The following is a 24,872-nucleotide window of genomic DNA, read 5'->3' on the forward strand; positions in this document are numbered from 1 at the left end:
TACTTCAAGGCAACCCCAATTTTTGATCAGCTGTTGGGGCTGTTGGAAAATCTCCTGGTTCAAGGCCCACTCTTCTGGATTAAAAGTGTTGCGACATCATCCCTTTACAATCTACCAGGCCCAGTGGGAGACTCAGCTAAAGAGAAAAGAGCAATAAAGATTCAGAATTATCTAGCAGAATGCCGACTCCCCACTATAGACCCAAATGACATCACAAACCTTGAAAAAATTATAGAGCCCCTGGAAATTATGGAAGCAATAAAATCCCTGAAAATTGGGAAGGCCCCTGGTCCGGATGGATTTTCCAATCTTTATTACAAGAAATATTCCACAACTCTCCTCTCATTTCTTACCAAAGTATTCAACGAGATGCAACTAGGCCTTCCCCCTCCTAGAGATATGCTCCAAGCTACCATAGTGGTAATCCCCAAAGAGGGGAAAGATCCTCTGTTGTGTTCTAGCTACAGACCTATTTCGCTGTTAAATACAGACCTAAAACTATACACAAAGATCCTGGCCAACAGATTAAATAGTATCCTCCCTAAATTGGTTCATCCTCACCAGGTGGGGTTTGTCCTGGGCAGACAAGCCCTTGACAACAAAAGGAGGACAGTGAATCTAATACACGTAGCAAATTTTACAAAGTGCCCATCTCTATTGCTCTCTTTAGATGCAGAAAAAGCGTTTGATCGATTAGATTGGCAGTTTATGTCAGCTACGCTTTCGCAGATGGGATTCACAGCCAAAATTTTAAATAGAATAAACACAATATACTCCACACCAACGGCCACTGTGAGGACGAACAGCTCTTTGTCTGACCCCTTTTCAATATTAAAAATGGAACTAGGCAGGGTTGTCCGCTCTCACCTTTGTTGTTTGCCTTAGCCGTAGAACCATTAGCATGCCAGATAAGGATGAACCCCAATATTGCGGGTATTTCTGTTGGTCAGGAAGAATTCAAAATAGCTCTTTTTGCGGCCGATATACTATTGACGCTTTCAAAACCTCTCACATCCCTCCCTAACCTTTTTCATGTATTATCAGAATTCGGCTCACTTTCAGGTTATAAAATTAATCATTCCAAATCCATGGCCCTTAGTTTAAATCTCCCTAAAGAATCACTAAAATTACTCCAACTAAATCTTGATTTCAAATGGAACGCGAACCATATTAAATATCTAGGGGTTCAACTAACAAAAAAATTATACAACGCAAATTTTAAACCCTTCTTTGACCAGATAGTCAAGGACTTAGCCACTTGGAACACATATATAATATCTTGTTTGGGAGAATAACTACTATTAAAATTAATATTTTACCTAGACTATCTCTTTCAGACTCTCCCAGTTAAAATCTGTCAGAAAGATCAAAATAATATTCAGAAGAAAATTTTGAAGTTTGTCTGGCAAAACAGGCGACCTAGAGTTCGCAAAGATATTCTTTATAAGTCCAAATCAGAAGGAGGCTTAGCTCTTCTGAATTTACAAAACTACTATAGAGCAGCTCAATTAGTGCAACTTGTTAGCTTATTTATTTTATTTATTTATAAAATATTTTACCAGGAAGTAATACATTGAGAGTTACCTCTCGTTTTCAAGTATGTCCTGGGCACAGAGTAAAACAAAATAATACATGGTTACAAATACAGTTACATAAATGAACAAGGTATACATTATATACAAGACATTGTATGCACAGTTAAAGAAAATATATATTATGAGCGTATGAAACAGTTACAGACCAGATTAAAGTGTGAGACAGCCTTAGATTTGAAAGAACTTAAGCTGGTGGTGGATATGAGAGTCTCTGGTAGGTTGTTCCAGTTTTGGGGTGCACGGAAGGAGAAGGAGGAACGTCCAGATACTTTGTTGAGTCTTGGGACCATGAATAGTCTTTTGGAGTCTGATCTCAGGTGATAGGTACTGCATGTGGTAGGGGTGAGGAGCTTGTTCAGGTAGCTGGGTAGCTTGCCCAGAAAGTATTTGAGGGTGAGACAGGAAAGGTGAACTTTGCGCCTAGACTCTAGTGATGACCAATCTAGTTCTTTGAGCATTTCGCAGTGATGTGTGTTGTAGTTGCATTGAAGAACAAAACGACAAATTGAATTGTAGAGGGTGTCAAGTTTGCTAAGGTGGGTTTGAGGAGCCGAGCCATATACTATGTCTCCATAGTCAATAATTGGCATTAGCATCTGCTGTGCAATACGCTTTCTGACCAGGAGACTTAGGGAGGATTTGTTCCTGTAAAGTACCCCTAGTTTGGCATAGGTCTTGGTTGTCAGGGTATCAATGTGCATCCCGAATGTTAAGTGGGAGTCAAACCATAAGCCCAGGTATTTAAAACTAGTGACAGGTGTTAGGGTGGTGGTAGCATTGGTTCTAATCAGGAGCTCAGTCACTGGAAGCTTTACAAATTTAGTCTTGGTCCCAAATACCATTGTTACAGTCTTGTCAGTGTTTAAAAACAGTTTGTTTTGGGAAATCCAGTTTTCGAGTCTCAAAAAGTCAGACTGAAGTATGTGTTGAAGGTCAGAGAGGCTATGGCTGTGTGCATATAGGATTGTGTCATCTGCATACATGTGTATTGAGGCTTCCTTACAAGCTGTGGGAAGATCATTAATGAACACTGAGAAGAGTAGGGGCCCCAGAACAGAGCCTTGCGGTACACCACAGGTGATATCCAGGGGGTTGGAGTTAGAGCCCGAGATGGACACATGTTGGGATCTTCCTGATAGGTAGGACTGAAACCAGTTTAAAGCATGTTTCCCTATTCCAGAGCTCTGGAGTTTGTTAAGCAGGATAACATGATCAACTGTGTCAAAAACCTTTGCAAAATCTAGGAATACTGCACCAGTGAGTTGTCCCCGTTCCATTCCACACTGGATTTCATTGCAAGCTTTTAGCAGGGTAGTTACGGTGGAGTGTTTGGGACGAAACCCAGACTGGAATTGGCTAGGGAAATTTGTTTGGTGTAGAAATCGCTTAATTGGGAGTGGACACATTTTTCCATAACTTTGGATAGAATTGGGAGAAGTGAGATTGGCCTGTAGTTTGTGACAGTGTTTTTGTCCCCACTTTTGAAGATTGGGACAACTCTGGCAGTTTTCCAGGTCTTAGGGATATGGCCTGCAGACAGGATAGAGTTGACTATGGACACAATTGGTTTGGCAATGGCTGGGGCACCAAGTCGTAGGAACCTAGATTGTAGTAAGTCGGGTCCACATTGGCTGCTTAGTTTTAGTTTGAGGAGCGCTTGTGTAATCAGATACTGGGCTAAATTGAAAATTGTGGGCAGTGTTGGGAGGGGGTGGGACTGTAGGGATACTCCCAGGATGAGATTCATGTTTGGGGTTTGTGCTGCATTTCGCTAATAAGATAGTGGCACACGCCACAAAGTAATCATTGAATGCATTTGCAATGTCAGTGGGGTTTGTCAGAGTAATATCCCCCTTAGTGATATTACTTGGTTGTTGATGGTTAGGAGCCTGGAATATATTGTTGATAACCTTCCAGAAGTTACCTGGGTTTGATGTATTTTGGTGGAGATTGTCAGAGTAATATTGTGCTTTTGCATACCTTGTTTGCCTTGTGCACACGTTCCGCAGGCATCTGTAGTGATTGAGATCCTTGGTAGTGCCAGTTACTTTGTAGCTTTTCCACAAGGCATCCCTGAACTGGTAGAGTGCTATAAGGTCAGGTGTAACCCATGGAAGGTGAGCACCCCGTACCCTTATTCTGCGTAGTGGAGCATGGGTATCGCAGAGTTTTAAGAACTCGGATTGGAAATAGTCGAGCGCAGAATCAGGGTCGGGAATTAAATCGATTCTGTGCCATGGGCAGTTGGTAAGGTCATCCAGAAACTGTTGTGGGTTAAAGTTTTTAAATGTTCTAGTGAGGAGAACTTTAGGGCTTGAATGGGGCGGTTTAATTTTCCTTACACAGTACACTATTGCATGGTCACTGAAAATATCAGGAAGGATGCCAGAGGATTGGATTCTGCTGGGGTTTGAGGAGAGAATCCAGTCTAGCAAGGAATGGTTATGCGACTTCAGGTTTATTCGTGTGGGTTGGGAAATGAGTTGCGATAGGTTAAGTGACTTGAGTTGTATCTGGATTTTGTGGTTTTTAGGGTCAAGCCAATTGAAGTTGAAATCCCCTAGAACTAGCAGCTCACTCTTCTCATTCAGAGAGGAAATGGAGGCAAGAAATTGGGTGATATCAGTCAAGGATTGTAGAGGGGCTTTAGGGGGGCGGTAGATGCCAGCAAGCAAGATGGGCTTAGAAAAGGGGAGGCAGATTTTGCCAACTAGAGTTTCAAAAGAGGGTGGACTTGGTGGGCAATGTAACAGTGTAAATTGTAAGGTGTCTGCAATATAAAATAACACCCCTCCTCCTCTCTTTGACCTATCTCTCCTAAAAATGGAGTATCCCTGAATGGCGATATTTGCATCAGGGGTTTTAGAGGATAGCCATGTTTCTCTAAGAACGATGGCTTTGGGTTTATGCATAAGGCACCATGCCCTTAGTTCATCCAGTTTGGGCAGCAGGCTCCGGATGTTTATATGGGCGACAGATAGCCCTTTTTGGAATTTAAAGGTGGAATTCTCAGGGGCATGGGACAGAGCTGAAATGGGAGGACCTGGGTTAGTTTCAACATCACCTGCTAGAGAGAGTAATCGTATGAGTAGAAATTTGGGTAGTTGTTTGCAAGTTGTAAATTTGTGGTGTTTTCCATTTGAGTGTGCGGTGGTTGGTGTGCTGGTTTTTAGAGTTCTCCACCAACATTCAGTAGATAGTGCAAGGCTTTTGAGTAGTCCAGGGTGTATGGTGATGTTGGGTGTGGACCAGGATGGAGGAGTTTGTAGTGGATAGAGGGAGTAACATCTCCATGAGGCCAGGAGAAAGAAAAAAGTTAGAAGACATAGCAGGTTCATGATGCCAGAGGTAGGCAGTGCTGCAAGGAGCTGTTGTGAGCAGAGTGAGTGTGTGCAGACTAAACAGCAGGGGTGGGCCTGTACCTTGTCAAGTGTTTTGCTGCATTGCAATGCTAGGGTCAATTCAGGGTTTCAGTGTTTTGTGCAGTCAGTTTTGGGAGAGGCTGCAGTGAAAGAAGTTGTAAAGGGGTGGGGGGTTAAACTATGCAGGCTAACAAGCATGGGATCATAGTGTGATCTGAATAGCTTACCGTTTGTTGTCTTGAGTTAAAGAGTTTGCAGAAAGAAGCAGTCCCCAGTCACCTCTAGTCAAACTGTAGTCTAACTGATTTTATCACTTAAAAACCTCACTTTAAATGCCTCACTGCCTAATGCAGTTCCTGCCCAATGCAGCGAAGGTGTTAGTATTATACACAAAAAAAAAGTCACATGACCCTCCCCCTCCCCTATCAGTCAGCTTGTTCCATTTGGTCAATTAACAGCACAGAGTTAAGAGGGGGAAAAAAAAAAAAATAACTTTTTACATTCAAACATACTAACTTATATATCAATTCAACAAGGCCAGATTCAGTCTTATACAGAGGGTTTCAACATCTGGAACATACTTATATATCAATTCAACAAGGCCAGATTCAGTCTTATACAGAGAGTTTCAACATCAGGAACATACTTCTATATCAATTCAACAAGGCCAGATTCAGTCTTATACAGAGGGTTTCAACATCAGGAACATACTTATATATCAATTCAACAAGGCCAGATTCAGTCTTATACAGAGGGTTTCAACATCAGGAACATACTTATATATCAATTCAACAAGGCCAGATTCAGTCTTATACAGAGGGTTTCAACATCAGGAACATACCTGTGAAGAGAATGCAATTAGATCCATGTCATATCAGCTGAGGTTATTGGTTATTGGTCTTGCATGAAGAACGTGAGTATATTAACTATATATATATTAACTGTAGTGTAACTGTTTTTATCACTTAAAAACCTCATTTTAAATGCCTCACTGCCTAATGCAGTTCCTGCCCAAATTCAAACCCAACCGAAAGGAGGTGAGTCGAGATAGAGGATTTGATTTGTTCCCCATGCAGAATAAAAAATCTTCTCTGGCTCAACAAAAAGTCTAGACCACCCGAGAGTTTCAAGAACCCGGTGATATCCTTTGCCTGCAATATCTGGGACTCCCTCAAATCCAAGTTTCAAGTAACCGGTACCCCTTCTCTCATGCAACCCCTATTGTCGGACCCCTCTTTTCCTTTTTACACAGAAAACACGCTCTCCCATACCTGGGTTCAAAAAAGACTCACGAGAGTCAAAGATATTCTCGTTCAAGGGAAAGTCCCCCCATTCGCTTCTCTGCAAACGAATCATGATATCCCCTTGTGGCAGGACAGCCTGTAGCCGAGGTCAGGGAACAGTCCACACGTATAGTTTCAGGATAAATAAAAACGTTCAGTGGCTTTATTTCTCCACAGTAACATAACATGCGGGTACACTGTCCCTTTAACAAAATAAATCCTGCTCCACTTTGGGAGAAAAACTGACTAATAACACAGCAGACCTATCTAGCAGGCTGGCTTTCTAAACCAGAACCAAACCATAAGGGTACTTTAAGCAGTCAGTAAACAAATGAATTATCCTTACTTTAGTTGAAGTAGTCTTTGGTGAAATCCCTCTGGCTAAGGGCTCACGCAGCAGTGTGCTTCTCTCTCTCTCTCTCTCTCTCTCTGGCAGCTACTGCCAGTCACATGATCCTTATTCTACCTTGCTGGCTCTCAGGTGTCAGCTAAAGAGTTCTGATTTCCTAACTTCCACCTGAGTTAACCCTTATGAGTGCTGGATGAAGCACTCAGACATATGTCTCCCAGGCGTAACTGATAGGAGTTGACTTCACTCTGTCACACCCCTCTTCCGATTTTTTCAGATTTCTCCAGGTTAGGCATTATATCCAATCAGTCTACAAATCAAGCCAACCCCATGCTTTAACTCTGTTTGAGGACTGGTGTCTACACCAGCCCCACACAAAGGGCATCATCTCCAGAATTTATCAAAGTCTATCCTCTATCAAGAGCAATCAAACCCCTGATAAATATATGGTAACCTGGGAAAAAGATCTTAACGTCTGTATAGATCTCGATACCTGGAAAGACATCTGGGAAGCTGCCTCCAAAAATTCATCGTGCGTTGAAATAAAAGAGAATATTTACAAGTTAATATTCAGATGGTATATGACTCCTGCCAGACTGCACTGTTTTCTCCCAGGGGTCTCCCCATTGTGCTGGCGTGGTTGTGGCGAAGTGGGGAATATTCTGCATATATTCTGGTCATGTCCCAAAATCCAACAAACATGGACGGAAGTGTTCCCCTTAATACACAAGATCCTACATGACTCAGTATATATATATTGTTAGGCAAGCCAATAGCCAATATTCCCCAAAAAAAAGCTAGAGTACTAGCCCAAATGTTAAATGCTACACGGTGTACAATTGCCAAAAATTGTAAACAATCTGCCAACCCATCCTTAAACCAAATAAATAACAACCTTTGGCATATAGTTTATATGGAGAAACTCTCAGCCTATCTGAACGGCTCTACCTCGCAATTTTCTGAGATTTGGGCCCCCTTGTTTCGCCATGCAGGTATATCCCCATATATAGATTAGAATACTCGGAACAGAGTGATACATGTGGTAACTAAATTGTTGTGTAAAATGCTATATTTTTACAAATGCTACCCCTGCCCCACCTTCCTGCCCCCCCCCCCTTTATCTGTTATATGTTTTGTTAATTCTTATTTTGTATGAAAAAAATGTTCAATAAAAATGTAAGTAATAAAGTGAAAAAAAAAAAAGTATTGCGACAGAGGGGGGAAAAAAAGCAGGGGGGGGAGGGGAGTCCGTAGCAGGCGCATGTTAAGTGAAACTTTTGTCTTTTGTCAGTGAAATTTTGTTTTTCATTTTTATGATTGTGATTGATTTTAAAGTATGTAAATGCTGTTACATTCAAAAAGGTGTGTGTGTGATCCCAGTACCTCCTTGTGTTTGTGCTCTTTCCCTCTCCCTCCCCCCCGCCTCTTCATTTTTTATGCACATGCGCAAGCTTATGTATGTCAAAAAGAAAAAAAGGGCACAAATAGTACCAAAACACAACCTTTATAATAATGAAAACACTCAAAGCACATAAATGCAATTTGGGGGGAATCCCTTATCTGTGTCCTGGCTGTCCTCTGAGCTGTCCCGGGATCTATTGCCACCTAGTTGTTAAATCCAATGTGGGAGTGATGACCCTCTGGATGGTAGCCTCAGGGGGTTCCTACACTCTGCTGGACTGCTGGTGGCTGGTAATCTCCTCCGTTGCAGACGATCCCGGAAGTGACGTCAGCATGTGATGACCCGACCGTGACAACTTCCTCCTCTAAGGAAAGGGATTCCCTGGGCCCACAGTGGCTGATTTCCACTCGACTGACAGAGCTCCGTGGAATGTAATAATCCTATTTCTAGATCTGTACCACTCAGAGAATGAAGAGGACTGATGTAAATATATGTATGTGCAATAAATGGTCACACTCGACTCCTCTCTCACATTCAAAACATTTCTAAAACTTGTCGCTTTTTCCTCCGCAATATAAACAAAGATACGCCCTTTCCTCTGTTGCTCGACTGCTAAAACGCTGACTCAGGCCCTCATTCTCTCCCGTCTTGATTACTGTAACCTCCTGCTGTCCGGCCTTCCTGCCTCTCACCTGTCTCCCCTACAAGCTATCCTAAACGCTGCCAGAATCACTCTACTCTTTCCTAGATCTGTCTTAGCATCTCCCCTCATGAAATCCCTCTCCTGGCTTCCGATCAAATCCCACATCTCACACTCCATTCTTCTCCGCACTTTTAAAGCTTTACACTCTTCTGCCCCTCCTTACATCTCAGCCATAATTTCACCATCCAGACTCTTGCGTTCTTCTCAAGGATGTCTTCTTTCTACCCCCTTTGTATCTAAAGCCCTCTCCCGGCTTAAACCTTTTTCACTGACTGCCCCACACCTCTGGAATGCCCTTCCCCTCAGTACCCGACTTGCACCCTCTCTATCCACCTTTAAGACCCACCTAAAGACACACTTGCTTAAAGAAGCATATGAATAGCACTGTGGATATTCTGAACACATGATACATAAAGCTTGGCCCCCTGCAGACGCACTTACCAGAACTCCCTCCTACTGTCTCTGTACGTTCTCCCTACCTACCAATTAGATTGTAAGCTCCTCGGGGCAGGGACTCCTCTTCCTTAATGTTACTTTTATGTCTAAAGCACTTATTCCCATGATCTGTTATTTATATTATCTGTTATTTATTTGATTACCAACATGTATTACTACTGTGAAGCGCTATGTACATTAATGGCGCTATATAAATAAAGACATACAATACAATAAAAAAAATACATTCACTTTATTATTCAATAATAAAAATTCAAAATTATGGTCCGTCTTTCCCCCTGTATTCAGTAATTGTAGTTAAAATAACTGTCAATTAACTGTAATTGACTTAAAATGGCTATTATTAAAAGATTTACACTTCATTAATCTTTTTGTGTTCTCTATGTTAAATCGGATCATCATTTTATCTATAGATATAGTATTAGATATAGACAAAACCCTACCTTTAAATATAAATTTCCTTTGGATTAATACCCTCCTCATTGCTAAAAAAAAAAAAAAAAGGCTAATATATCTAAATCTTCATTTAACCCCCCCCCTGGGTACAACGTTTGTAACTTGAAGATCCAAAATTATTTCCGTTTCCTTAATCTAAGGTACCTGTCCCCACTTGTAACGTCTGTCTTGATAGTTTCGATCCCCATTACTGCGATTTCTTTAGGATCACAATTATGTTAATAAAGGAAGTGCCGAGAAACTCCATGGCCTATGAATCACTTAACAATATTACACTTATTAAACGCTCTACAAACCTTTCACGGAGTGTTCGTTTTGTATGGCCTACATAGTATATACAGGCTGCATGTTCATGTGAGGAGCTAAACCACATATTGTAGTTTATGAATCCCTTTATCTTGAAGGTTTCCTGGTTTGTTCCTGTTGTAAACTCTCTTTCGATTTGATATGTTTGTACATGTAAGACTTCTGTTAGGCGCTCAGGAATCCAATTGCCTTTTGTATTCTCACCTTGTTCTGTAGCGGCTTCGGACGCTTCTGCGCATGTGCAGGCGGTGCCAGCGGATTCTGCAAATGTGCAGGTAGCACTGGCTGCTTCTGCGCATGCACGAGCAACAGCCGCTCCTGCTATACGCACAGGCGGCCGCTTCTGCGCGTGCGCGCGCCTATAGCCACTTCTGCCAACACCGACGTCACTTCCATTACAAATTTCCGTCACCATGAAGGCAATTTGTGCCAGCTAAATTTGTGTTGGTGCCAGCAAAGTTTCACTTCAAAAAATTGTAATAGATATTGGCTTGCCCACAACGTGAAAGGCCTATATTTAAGCAAGAGACACATCTCTCTGCCCATTTCATAAGAAACAGAAGGCTTCTACCATGAACTTTTTGTGCCTCCCTGACAATTTATGTAGGATACTGGCACTTGATTGTCCAGAGTGGATTTTACACTAGTCTGATAGAGGCACTTTGAGCCTGCGGATCCCAAAAACCCTTACAATATATGACGGCCAGTTGTTCTCCACATCCTTTAAAACGTGCATCCATCGTTGCAGCTTCCATTGCTGATCTTCTAATGGGCAACTCCTCAGACTTTCGATATTTTCCCATCAGGCCAGGTATGTATTTAGTATCTTTCTACAACCCAACACAGCCACAACACTTTTCTTGCAGCAACAAAAATAGAACGCTTGATCGCCCATGGGTGCTTTGAGAATTGTGAACATAAATAAGGTCCCTAAAGGGAGTGCCCTCTTCTAATGGAAATCTTTCTTGTTAACCTCGAAATTGGCGCATCCACTTTTGTAGCTGCATCCCCCCCAAAATAAATATATTGGGATAAAAAAAAGTATACATCTTGGTAAATCTTTTGGCTGTAGCATATTTAATTTCTAGTTCATCCCACTTAACTAGAATATTTTTAATGGCCTGATCTTGGGAGCTCGCTAGGACCATCTGATCCCTATGAAAGCGATCCGATACCCTTTCTGGCACAAAAGTGGTTACGCTAAACAACTTTGGTGATTGTCCAAGCCAAAAAATTTTTTTGGTGCAAATCGATTTAATTTGTGAGGGAAAAAACCCCAGGAGAACTTTCACCCTGTAGGAGGACGTGCGCAAAGGTATACAATGGAGACTTTAAGGTGAAATTAAATAAGGCTTTTATTGCGCCTGTTTCTTTAACATAAGAAAATCATCCAAACATATGCAAATAAGGGGTCAAACAAAGCTTCTGTTCCACTTGCGAGTATTTCTAGTGAAACCTATGCAGTCCACAACTCCCTTTAGATTAGCATGTCTCCCAGCCCCAAACATATATCTTGATATGTGCAGATATACCAAAAAGTCTTATAAAGGAAAGTCTTATCTGTTTCTTGTAGTTGGAGGGAAAGTCTTCTCTGTTCCTGGGTTGCTGCCTTTTCCTCAGGCTATATCAGCATTCAGGTTTAGAGGTGCTTTCCCCTGTGTCTTGCAGGCAGCGTGCAGTTTTCTTCTGGCAGGCTCAAGACATCTGTTCCTATGGTCAGTCCCACAATTTGTGAGACTCAGGAAATCTCACTTCCTGTCTCAAAGGCAGGCTTTTCTAACAAACCTAATCAGCCAGGTGGTGTTGGTTAATTGACTACCAGCAGTTAACCACCACACTGCTGGATTAGAGGCACATTTCCAGAACAGGGATAAATCCCGTTACACACCCGAAATTGGGTGGGATATGTTTTGTTGTTGAATGCAAAAATAAAAATGGTCAATGATTTTCCCTAAAAAAAACCCCACAAGTATTGCATGTAACGAAAGACAGAAAAGCCCAATGCTACATCCAATTGCATATGATTCAATGTGTTACCCCTTAGAAATAGCACATTTCTAACATTTACTGTTAAGATATTTTAGCCAAAAAACATTGCATATTGTATGCACACTACAATTTCTCTTTGAGCTAGGTTAGCCTTCGTGTATTGTGAGAAAATCAGGTTCATTATATGGCTGTTCTTATTTCTTTTCAAGTTATTGAAGCAGCTGTTCATGTCAGGCATCATTTTACACTATCCACTTAGTGAGTAAACTGCTGCGGGGAACCAATTAATGGAGGCTAGCTGCAATGTGGCTAGTATAGCCTATTTTTCCCTAGTTATTTGACTCAAGGAGGAAATTTCATTCTGATTATTAAAGTAATTTGAACATAGGAAGTTGACCACAAGTTACATGGCTTTGATATAGGGGGCTTTGGTTGAGATGGCAGGACATTTTTTTCACAAATCATTTATTGTATTTTAAAAAATAACAGATGAAAAGCTTGAGTTTATCATTATATCAGCAATCTCCCTTTTGCAATTCATCCTCTTTTTTTGTTGTTGCAGGAGGGGAACCAGGGAGTCCTTGGACCTGAATCACATCAGTTTAAGTTCCGGAGACCCTTCGGTTTCTGAGATACTTCAAATGACCCATCTGATAGGTGGTTTTAAAGCAGCAAAAACATGTGACATTTTATATGGGTTTTAGTAAATAAATCAGTTCTGTAGTATTAGATAACTTACTGCATTTTATTATTATTATTATTATTCAACTGTTAATGTCATTTTTAATTAGTTTTAAAGCATCCTTTGATTTCTACAGCAGGATTTAGCCCAGGGGTGCGCAAACTTTTTCCCGTGCGCACCCCTGACTGCTCTCCTCGGCACCTCGCCTCCACTCCCCCTCCTCGACCCCAGCGTCAAATGACGACGTGCGAGGTCATGTGACGTGACCCCAAATGACGCCGGGTTACCAGGATGACACGTCGCGGGAAGGCAAGTGTATTATAGAGGCCTCGCGTGGTCCCCTGTCATTTAATTTAAATGTCTAGGGGGAGAGCGCGGGACCTCTATAACTGCCGCGCGCCCCCCACAGAAAATTTAGCACCCCCCCCCAGTTTGCGCACCGCTGCTTTAGCCCACCTCACAAGCAATGCAAGATCTTTGCAACTCCTGTTTGTGATAATTTGTTGCCAATATTTCCAACACTGAGCTGTAGACTGTAACAATGGATAATGTTACCTTAGCAGCTAGAATGTATCCTTGTATTACTGAGTTACACTGACTGAAGCAGCCATTATGTTAGGCACACAATCTAGATTTTTACAGATTTATAACAGGAGCACCAAACGATTGCCAGGTTAGTTAAGAATGTAGAATTATACATTGTCACATGCTTTACATATACAAATAATGAGAAAAAAGGAGGGGGTCGGGGGAGGCAATGCAGAATTGCTGCTTTAAAACCCTTTCTGGTTTTTAAATCTCCCGCATCACTTAGCCAATAGGAAGCCTACAATCCTCTCACAGAGACGGTTGGTCCCTTTTTCGCTGCAAATTTGAAACATTGTATTCCTATAATAAACTCCATATGTGGTAAGAGGGGGCAGAATTATAGCTCACAGACTCTTAACTCTGCCTTTTCCCAGATGTGCGGGAGAACCGTAACGCTCCCTTTATTTAGCATTTTAATTCATTTCCAAGTTACTGGTTTAAAAAATAAAAAATATTTAAAAAAATGTAAGCATACAATTCTGATAATGAACATGCAAATAATGATTTAACCCACAGATGTTAAAACAAGCCTACCTGAGAAGATTGGGTTTCTTCTTTTGAATCATGTGCAACTGCATTACCAGCAAAATCTACAGAAAAAAAAAAAAAAAAACACAAGATAATAAATTGCTAAAACCAATACTTTAAGGGTTAGAAGAATAACTACAGTGATATTTTTAAAGACAGGTATGACAAGTTCAAAAGCATTTTATATTGTTGCTACCGATGTCACCCACGTTAATGTGAAATAACATGTTAAATAATGTGTTTAATCTCTTTAAGCACTGTTTTCATTAGTACCAATGTTAAATAATGCACATGGGGTTGACAGGAGCAGTAACGTTTGCAACATCTGTACAAAGACAAAAAGGCCCTTAGGACATTGGCTACCATCCGACAATATTGCCGTGATATTAACTCCTTTGCAGGCTACTCTCATCCAATCGGGTAGGAGATGAGAATTTGACTTGAATTCCCCCTGGCAGACATGTAACAAATAAACCCCCTTGATAAAGAAGCAAATGACCGGAAGATATATAAACACTGCAGTAGAATAAAAGTTTTTAACCAGGCACCACCTTGGCTGATGTTTATAAAATATTGGGATCATGATAAATGTGTAAACAAACCAGATATCTACCGATCTGTTCAAACTATAACCTCTGTAAAATAAATAGCGAGTAGAACTGATTCTTTAAGTAGAAATGACACACGCTGATATTTCCTGAAAAGAATTGTCTAACCCTCACTTGAGAGAGAGAGAGAGAGAGATATATATATATATATATATATATACAGTGTTCGACAAACCTATACATTTGCACGCCCTGGCGAGTGGATTTAACATCGTGGCGAGCTCCTATTGGCCCAGGCATCACACGTTTGGTACTAGGTGGCGAGCAGATTTTTTTGTTGGGCGAGTAGATTTTTTGATGATTTGTCGACCACTATATATATATATATATATATATATATATATATATATATATATATATATATATATATATATATATATATATATATATATATATATATATATATATATATATATATATATATATATATATATATATATATATATATATATATGTATCAGTACCGTGTTAGCCGAGCTTCAATAATCAAAAAATAAATAGATGATACCGTTCTGTGGCTAACGAAATGCTTTTATTTGTGCGAGCTTTCGAGATACACTGATCTCTTCTTCCGGCGATGTTACAATGAATGAAGCAAGGATAACTTAAAAACAGTGTCTCTTGGAATGTTATCTGTGCTTCTCCTTCCCCCGGTGTGGATGTGTTTTATGGCTAGAGGTGTCAAAGGGTAACTGAAAGCAAGTGAAGAAAGAGTGTGTATGTGTATCAGTGTGAATAAAAATGAATGGAGAGCCCACAGTATAAACAGTGCTCTACACAAGGTGTGTGTGGAGTGAGAGGGGATATAAATGGTGTGGGTGGGTGTGGAAATGTGAGAGTTTGTAGCACAACTAAAAGTGTGTGTGGATACTATGTGGTCCCTATTGGTGTATATGGATGGAAAAATAAGGAGTATTAGTATGTGTGAGAGACAGCTGTGTGTGCATACATATAGCACAGTATGTACAGACATGGCCTTTAGCGCTCATGGGAAGAGAGTTCGCTAGTGTCAGTAATGACTCATAAAATTTCGATCTCCGTTTAGGCCACTGCTAAGTGTCCCGAACAGTTGCATAAATTTGTATTCATGCAACCGTCTCTCTTTCGGGGTTTTAAGATTACCTTTGAGTATGGCAACCCTCAGATCGTTCATCTTATGGCCAGAGTCAGAGAAATGTTCGCCAACAGGACTGTCTCTTGTTCCGTGTGTGATGCTGTGGCGATGCAGGTTCATTCTCTTGTTTAGCCCCTGTCCTGTCTCACCTATGTAGTAGCAGCCCCCTGGGCATTTCATGCCCATGATGAGGTACACGACATTGCTGGAGGAACAGGTGAACCCTCCTCTGATTTTGTATTCCCGATTCTTGTGTGGTATTTGTATTGTGTCCGCTGTGTAGAGCATTGCGCAGGTTTTGCATCTTGGGTCCTGGCATGGTTTTGTCCCGCATCAGTTGTACTGCTGAATACTTTACTCCTCACCATAATATTCTTGAGATTATGGGGTTGTCTGTATGATAATAAGGGTGCTTCAGGGAAGACCTGTTGCAGTCTTGTATCTTCCTGGAGGATGGGTTGTAGTTTCGCCAGGAAACTACAACCCATCCTCCAGGAAGATACAAGACTGCAACAGGTCTTCCCTGAAGCACCCTTATTATCATACAGACAACCCCATAATCTCAAGAATATTATGGTGAGGAGTAAAGTATTCAGCAGTACAACTGATGCGGGACAAAACCATGCCAGGACCCAAGATGCAAAACCTGCGCAATGCTCTACACAGCGGACACAATACAAATACCACACAAGAATCGGGAATACAAAATCAGAGGAGGGTTCACCTGTTCCTCCAGCAATGTCGTGTACCTCATCATGTGCATGAAATGCCCAGGGGGCTTCTACTACATAGGTGAGACAGGACAGGGGCTAAACAAGAGAATGAACCTGCATCGCCACAGCATCATACGCGGAACAAGAGACAGTCCTGTTGGCGAACATTTCTCTGACTCTGGCCATAAGATGAACGATCTGAGGGTTGCCATGCTCAAAGGTAATCTTAAAACCCCGAAAGAGAGACGGTTGCATGAATACAAATTTATGCAACTGTTCGGGACACTTAGCAGTGGCCTAAACAGAGATCGAAATTTTATGAGTCATTACTGACACTAGCGAACTCTCTTCCCATGAGCGCTTAAGGCCATGTCTGTACATACTGTGCTATATGTATGCACACACAGCTGTCTCTCACACATACTAATACTCCTTATTTTTCATCCATATACACCAATAGGGACCACATAGTATCCACACACACTTTTAGTTGTGCTACAAACTCTCACATTTCCACACCCACCCACACCATTTATATCCCCTCTCACTCCACACACACCTTGTGTGGAGCACTGTTTATACTGTGGGCTCTCCATTCATTTTTATTCACACTGATACACATACACACTCTTTCTTCACTTGCTTTCAGTTACCCTTTGACACCTCTAGCCATAAAACACATCCACACCGGGGGAAGGAGAAGCACAGATAACATTCCAAGAGACACTGTTTTTAAGTTATCCTTGCTTCATTCATTGTAACATCGCCGGAAGAAGAGATCAGTGTATCTCGAAAGCTCGCACAAATAAAAGCATTTTGTTAGCCACAGAACGGTATCATCTATTTATTTTTTGATTATATATATATATATATATATATTATATATTATATATATATATATATCTATATATATATACACACACACACACACACACACACACACACACACACACTGAGGAGCCATTACATGTCAAAACAGGACTGCATGGGAATACGCCTGCTATAGCTTGCATGGGAATACGCCTGCTATAGCTGCCGGCGGGAGAATGAGCAAGATATTGTATTTACAGTGGACTCCCCAGCGGAAAGTAGAGCTACAATGAGCTAGTAAGAGTGGATACTTTTAATTCTGTACACGGTTCTTTTATGAAAAAAATGGTTTTAGGAAACAGTGGTGTATAGTAACAACACTGTACAAAATAAAGGAGTAACAAAATCCCCCGGAAGATATACTGTACAGTAATCAATCCTTCAGCACACTGCTCACTTATTTATGCTTTCATCTGTTCTCACTGTTCTGGTGAGTAGTCTTTTGAGTACTAATTTAATTTCAACACAGATGTTTCTTCAGCTGCAGAAAACAAAATCTGTATTCTGCTAGGCAAAAAAATGTTAATTAACAAGGAAGGAATAGGGATGGCAATCAATGGCAGTTATTCAAAACGAAAAAAAAAAAAACATTTTGGAAGATTTGGTGGAGTGGTGATGATGCAGCCCAAGATGGCAGCAAGAACTAAAGACATTACTACGCTTCCAGCAGTGTGTAGACGAAATAAACCAACATTGCAAATTCAATATTCACATTGTTAGTACATCTATTTAAAGCAATGGATTCTGCAAAGGAGCACAACAGTAAACTAAAGTATTTATACAGCTGCAGCGAGCATTATTCAAACAAACCAAGGCGCCGATTTTGTGTGCTCTGTTGTACTCCACGCAGCAAGAACGCGGCCAATTGCCCCAGGAACCCGCGCTTATTGCGATTGCATTGTTGAATTTCATGGATTCTGTTTCATTGGGTGCAATGAAATGAATGAATTGCAATGTGTACAGTACTACTGTGTTAATTTAAGGTGTTTAAAAACCAGAACTCTAAAATGCCATTTTCTGCACTCGTGTCTTAAGGCGGTACGGTTGGAAGACATCCCGCGTCATGACATCGGTATTCCGATGTACACAACGCGTGAAATGTTTGAATAACAGCCGCTGCAGCATGCATGAAATATGTATATACTGACAGATGCTGTATGATAGATCAGAATGTTCGGTTAGGGCGACGGGAGAACAAGATTGAGAAAGAAATCTGGAAATAATGTTTGAGGATGAAATGAAATGTGAGGCGGATAGAACGTTTGATTTGAAAGCTTATAAAAACAGCAGATCACAGTATGTGTTTTGGCTGAAATGTGAAGTGTGGATAAAAGATGCCTGGCGAAAGGTTGCTACAATTGGTGATAAACTGGGAAAGGGGAAAATACTGAACTTTGACTTCATGCAAAGTGATGAAGCGGCTCATATGCAGACAACAGCCTATAATAGACTTTCAAATACTCTTTTCATATCTGAAATCATGGCAGGGTAAAGTGTACTTATGAGAGTCCTCTGAGATCAGGAGGGGTTTTTTTTTTTTGTTTAAAGAAAGACCAAGACATTGCACAGATGCGGTTAGTAGTTACAGCTTAGGGCCTTCTAGTTCACATTTATAATCATTACAAAGAACAATAGTTTACAAAGAATGTTAAGAAAAAAAACTTTTGCACATTTTTTTTATTTTAAAGTGTAAAATATACTTTAAAAGTTTGTCCATTCAGGCTGTTAAATATAACTACAAAAAGAAACTCTAAAAGATAGAGAATCTATAGTACATGCTGCTTTTGTCCAGGACTATAGCTTCAGATCAGATCCAAGATACCCATTAAATATGCTTTCGTGTTCCCAAAGCAGTGTGTGTGAGGTAGATAGACACACACATTGCTTTTTTTGTGATGGTATGTGCCAGTACGCACCACATTTTTTTTTCTCTGAGTGCCTCTTGCCTTCTTTTCCTGCTCCTAATCTCTGGCATTTTATCATCGGGATGATCCATCGCGATGACAACTACACACACACACGCTAATCTCTCTACAAGATTTAAAAACGAAAACAATCTAAGGTGAATTAAATTTTACCCCTAAAATTAATAATGATACCATGTCAAGGCATTCAAATTAATAACCAGCGTGCTTCTTTACAGATACAATGCAACACATTTTAACCCTTTGGGGCCTATAGACGTAGCTACATACATCATGGGGTCTGGCACCCGCTAGCTACGTCATAATCCTACGGCTCGCGTAGAGGAGATCACTTTCTCGATCTGCAATGAGGTGGAACATGAGGACGAATCTTCCCCTTCAGTGACGCCGCGATCACTCTGGAAAAGATGTGTGCAGAGGTAAACTAATGGAGACCGATTTGGGTGAAATTAAAACATGTCTTTATTTAGCCTGTCCCTTTAAAAACAGCAGTTTTAAGGCAAACCATAACACAAAGAAACAAACACCTACTCCACTTAGGAAGATAAATAAAGAGAACATACCCTAACTATCTGTGACCGGCTGGTTAGGCTAGTTCCCAGTCCAAAACATAAATTATGAGGGAACAATATATAAGAAAGTCTTATCTGACAGTGCTGGTTCGGCGTCTCCAGTTTCTCCAGATGCAGGCGTTGTAATCCTGCTGCTCCCAGGAAGTCTGTTGTCAGCACACAGCCCTGGTGTGTGCTTCAAGTCTCTCTCCTGTCTTAGTTCTCCTTTGTCAGCACAATTGTGTGTGAAGGAGTCTTTATGCAGGCTTCTCTGCTCTCCTGTACCAGCACACTTGTGTGCTAAGGAGTGTCTCTAGCAGTTTCCCACAGGCAGCTTTTCTACAGCTCTGATAAGCCAGGTGGAGACTGGTCAATTTACTGGCTGCAATTAACCAGCACCCTACTGGATTACTCTGAGTACTAGATGTGGCTTCATTTAAAACAGGGATACGTCCGTGTTACACACTCAAAAGGGTTAAAGTGGTAAATTCCCACCCAACTAAACCCGCCTTTTTTTTAATAACTTTATTTTACAATAGAGAAACTGTGCTATTCTTGGCTATGGAGGACGTCCGGTTCTTCAGATACTAACTGGTGAGATTACCGGTGTTACTTTCTAATTTATAAAGACAATTTTAAATGGCAGGAATATACGCAGCTGCAGCCAATAACTTTGCAGCTTCCTATTGGCTAGTAGGACGTAAGATTTAGCAGCCATTTTGTTTTCATTTGAGAAAGATGTAAAACAGATAACTGCACCGGTAAGTATTGCAGTTCAGGCACGGGGACCCCTTGCTTCTCATTACAAAACAAGGGACAGTAAAATAAAAAAAATAATAATTAGCAAAAGGGATTTTAAGTATTTCAACTATTTATGGCGTGACCGAACACAAACTGATCCAATTACTCTTAACACGAAGACTCCTATTTCTTAATCATTCACAAAAAGTACATTTCTAAAACATGGAAATCCCATTGTGTGAAAATAACTACTTCTGTATAAGCCAAAGCATATAGGCCCATGTGTACATTCAGGCCCAAACAAAGTGGGTTATATGTTGTCTTCCAGCACAAGAAGATGTCTTACTAAGCACTGCTTAATGTATATGGGCCACAATCTTAAAATCAACAGGTACTTCTGCTTTAAGCAATATCCACTAAGGCATTAAGAAGGAGACTGACTATATATACACATTTATACCAACTTAGGCATTGTCTGCCATGGAACAGATATTTCTGTCATGCGAATGGCTTCCTTGCCACCTTTTTCCAGCCTTATGGTTCATAATAGATCATGGTTCAAAGGTTTTGGAAAATACAAAAATTACTTAATATACCAAATCAGCATGAAATTATATTGCAGCTATAATGCACATACGAAAGATGAATCGGTTCTTGACTGTGACTGCGGTCTTAGATTTAGACTGACTTACTCTTCTATTCACGTTACCAAAAAGGGGTTCCAAAACCATGTGTTCACTGTAAGTCATAACATGGCCCATATTTCCAAGTCGTGCTAGGCTCTAAAAAAAATAAAAATAAACATCTTACAGATATGGACTGCCACTTAAGGCCCATTCAAGTTAATGAAGCGCAGGAAGGTGTCTTATTGCATAATATAGTACCACTTAGTAAAATGCTGATGTATGTGGCACTCCGGGCAACTAGACATATTTGCATCAAAAGGGTCACACAAATGCAACATCATGAATTAATGCGATAGTAGATGTTGCAACCTACTTGCAATGGAGGGCAAATATTGTACAGTCCCCATTTTTGTTTAGTCACCAGTCATTTATTTAGCAGAAAGTAACCAACATTTTTGCGTGTTTTAAGAATCTAAAAAAAAAAAAAAAGATGGAACGCGTCAATCTCCCGGATTTGTTTCACTATCCTCAAGCAGAGAGACCAGATTGTTAAGATGTTCTTGGTCTCCCTCTTCCATTCTATCATCCATTTCTTCACTCATCCCCAATCTCCCCTTCCGCTTAAAATACTTATGCAAGGAGAGGAGAGGCGCATGCGCGACGGCAGAGAGGATGGCTGTGTGATTTCAGTGCTCTATGCCCCGCTCAGAGAATAGTGTTAATAATTAACCTCAAAATCAAATTAAAAAACAGGAAAACTACTCCAAGCAGTTAGACAACTGATCAGGATGTCAAAACGGCAAACCAAAACCCCGAGAACGAAGGGGCTCCCCCAGTACCTTGGCAGTACCAGAAGCAGCGCGGCTGACTCTGCAATGGCGCCGATTTCAAACCAGGGCTCCGATTCAGAGCGGGAAGGAGAGAGGGAGGACGGCAAAAACCCTGAATTTCTACCAGTGAGGCTCTGCGATTTCAATCGCCTCTATAACGATCTAAAGACCTTACTGCAGGCGGAAATCAAAGAACTGGGGAGGGAGGTTGGCAGGTTGGGGGAGCGTACAGGAGGTAAGAGAAATTAGGGTGCTCAAACCCCAGTTATAACAGTATAACACATTCCATGAAGACACCAGTGGGAGTGGGTATAATCAATAGACCTGTGAGTCACTTATCATACACATGTAGCAGTACTCAACTATTGCAGTCTTAAAGTCTCTAAACCCACTCACGTCATCTCCAGGAGTGATCACTGGCGTGCCAGCCAAACAGGGAAATCCAGAAGCAGCAAGAAGAAACAAATGGCGCACAGCCAGGGAGCCAGGTGGAGTAAAATAAATACCTTTAATTCAGTGCATGGCTGATAACATCTTCACCCCTGAAGATGTTATCAGCCATGCACTGAATTAAAGGTATTTACTTTACTCCACCTGGCTCCCTGGCTGTGCGCCATTTGTTTCTTCTTGCTGCTGGGGGAGCGTACAGGACAAGTGGAGACGCAACTCGACCTAACCACCAAAGCCACTAAACGGAACGCAAAGAAAACGGCGGAGATGCAACTGCAAATCAATGAACTTAAAGAAAAACAGGAAGACGCCGAAAACAGAGAGCGGCGCAATAACATTAGGATCAGGGGAGTCCCCGAGGGGATAGGGGAGTGCGAGGAGTTCGTACTGAGATGGCTGGGGGAATTATTACCAGAGACCCCCAAGGAGCGCCTAGAGATGGACCGCTGCCATAGGGCCCCAAGATCGAGGCCCATGCAGACGGAACAACCGCGCGACATCATAGTGCGAATGCACTATTATAGTACCAGGGAGGCCATCCTCCACAAGACTCGCGCCACCCCAGCAATTGAATTCGAGGGGGCCAGAATGTTCATCTTCCAGGACCTATCCCCCATGACCCTATTGAGGCGCAGAACATTACTCCCGATCACAAAGATACTCAGGGACAAAAACGTCCGATATCGGTGGACCTTTCCATTTGGACTCTTGGTGAACAGAAATGGCAGATCCATCTCCATGAAGGAGCTAGGGGAGGGAAAAGCATTTCTCCAGAAGCTGGGTCTCAAGGGGACCCCGACTACTAGTGAGGATACGGACGAGACCCCGGGCCCCAGCTGGGCAACAGTGGGGCACACTCCCCGATCACCAACAAATAAATGTTGAGGGTCAGAAGGAAGGGGACCCCTAAAGTAAAAAGGACGTTCACAAAGTTACCTGGTTAAAGGTTCGAGTTTTAAAGTTGCTATGCTACATCCCCTCCTCAGCTTAAGTTAAAACACTGAGAAGGTAACATGCCCATAAGGAACCGAATTAAAGGACTCTAAGGGGCCTAAGATAAATAACCCATCGGTGAGAAATCCTCTTCAAAGATGCCTGTAAAACAAGATTTACCTACTTGAGAGATGGGGGTGAGAGGCCCAAAGATGGTGGCAGCCACGAGGGAGCCAGAGACCCATGCTGGAACGCAGGAGCAGGAAGTCCCCACCAGCCAAGCGGAGAGCACGAACACAACCGCCCGGGAAGAACGACGATCTCAAAATGGCGGCGGCTGGATGTCTGGAGACCAGTAGCGGAAGTGAGCGGGCGGCCATCTTGGATTTGGCAGATGGGCCGGTAGCGGACGTCACAGAGTGGCGACACGTGAGCGGCCCGCCGCAGCAGCGGCAGATTTAAAGGGGAACCGGAGCGGAGCTACATGGTGCGGCCGGGGAGGCCAGCGAAGCAGCGCCAACATGAACAAGGGCCGTCGGACACAGGAGGGTCACCGGACGCAGAAGGGGCTACAAGGAAGGGTAGCCCAATACGTGGGGGAGAGAAGAGTAGAGAGCCGGGGTCGGGAGGAGGAGATAGGGAGCGGAAGCAGGGGTCGGAGAGGAAGAAGCGGAGGGTAGATCAGGTGAAGGGGAAGAAGAAGAGGAGAGTTATGGCTACGGCGTCGAACGGAAGGGGGAAGTGATAGAAACAGACACAAAGGCAACAAAAGGGCTTAGAGATAGACAGAGATAGAGCAGTTACGAATGTAGTAGGTTGATGGGAAGTGACAGAACAGAGAGTAAGGCGGCAGGAGCAAGCAAGGTGAGAGTCGGTTAATATAGGAAAGTATGTACAGGGGGACGTGATAGGGGAGGGTAGGAGAAAGTGTTGCGACAACGGATGGGAGGGTACAGCAAGTGAACAGATGGCAGCGGGAAGTAGAGGAAGGGAAGGCAGGTAAGGTGATAGGAACAAGGTATGTGAGTAAGTAGGAAGTAGTGTAGGGAAGAGGAAGGCGCGGAGGAAGATAGGGAGCAGAGGTGAGAAGCTGAAGGAAGCGCACAGTGAGTGGGATAGGCTCCATGTAATGGGGATTACCAGAGGAGGGGGATAAGAAAGGCGCCACATAGACCTACATCAGGATGAGGGCCGGTGGCGGAGTAGGGATAGGAACACCAGGAGGGGTAGATTACGATAGCGAAGAACACGGAGTCCCTGGTGGAGGAAAGGTGAGGAGGCAGGGGAACCCACAGAAAAATCATGGCTAGGAGGCCAGGAGTAGCAATATACATAAGGATTAGCGTTAAAGTTAGGAGTTAGAAGTTATAGAGGTTTCAGTAAATTTAATTAGTTAGGAGCGGGGCGGGAGCTATGGGAGCCGGGCCTGCTCTGCGGTCCACATGGGCCAGGGGCTGGAGTTGGGAAGACCCAGCAAAGTCCTTTGGGAGGGGGGGGAGGTGGGGGAGAGGTGATGGCGGTGGGCGTCCCGCGGCAGTTCCCCAGATCCCAAAGGCGATGGACTTGGAGCCAAGATGGCGGGGCTACGGCTCTGAGGACATTAAGTGTGGGTGTTGTATGTGGCTGTGTATGTGTTCCCCCCCAGGTTTCCCTTTTGTTTCCTCCCAGTACCCAGGACTCACCAGACATGGAGATCCGAGGGTCCCCCTGTGCAGACAAAGCCCCGTACCGGAGAAGGTTAGCGGCAGAGCCGAAAACACAGATGCTCTTCGTCGCAGGTTCACCCCAGCATTCAGATGAGTAATGAGCTGA

At 42.4% G+C, this 24,872-nt stretch overlaps 1 protein-coding gene across 1 annotated transcript in view; it reads right to left on the reverse strand.

Moving 5' to 3' along the window:
• The window catches only part of B3GLCT (beta 3-glucosyltransferase), a 417,163-nt gene that overhangs the window by 355,545 nt on the left and 36,746 nt on the right, over positions 1-24,872 (reverse strand). The window contains exon 2 of the mRNA XM_075592151.1: positions 13,706-13,761. Within this exon, the coding sequence (XP_075448266.1) occupies positions 13,706-13,761 (56 nt within the window). The remainder of the gene's footprint in view (positions 1-13,705; positions 13,762-24,872) is intronic.

Source organism: Ascaphus truei, chromosome 3, assembly GCF_040206685.1.
Source record: "Ascaphus truei isolate aAscTru1 chromosome 3, aAscTru1.hap1, whole genome shotgun sequence".
NCBI classification, from domain to species: domain Eukaryota; kingdom Metazoa; phylum Chordata; class Amphibia; order Anura; family Ascaphidae; genus Ascaphus; species Ascaphus truei.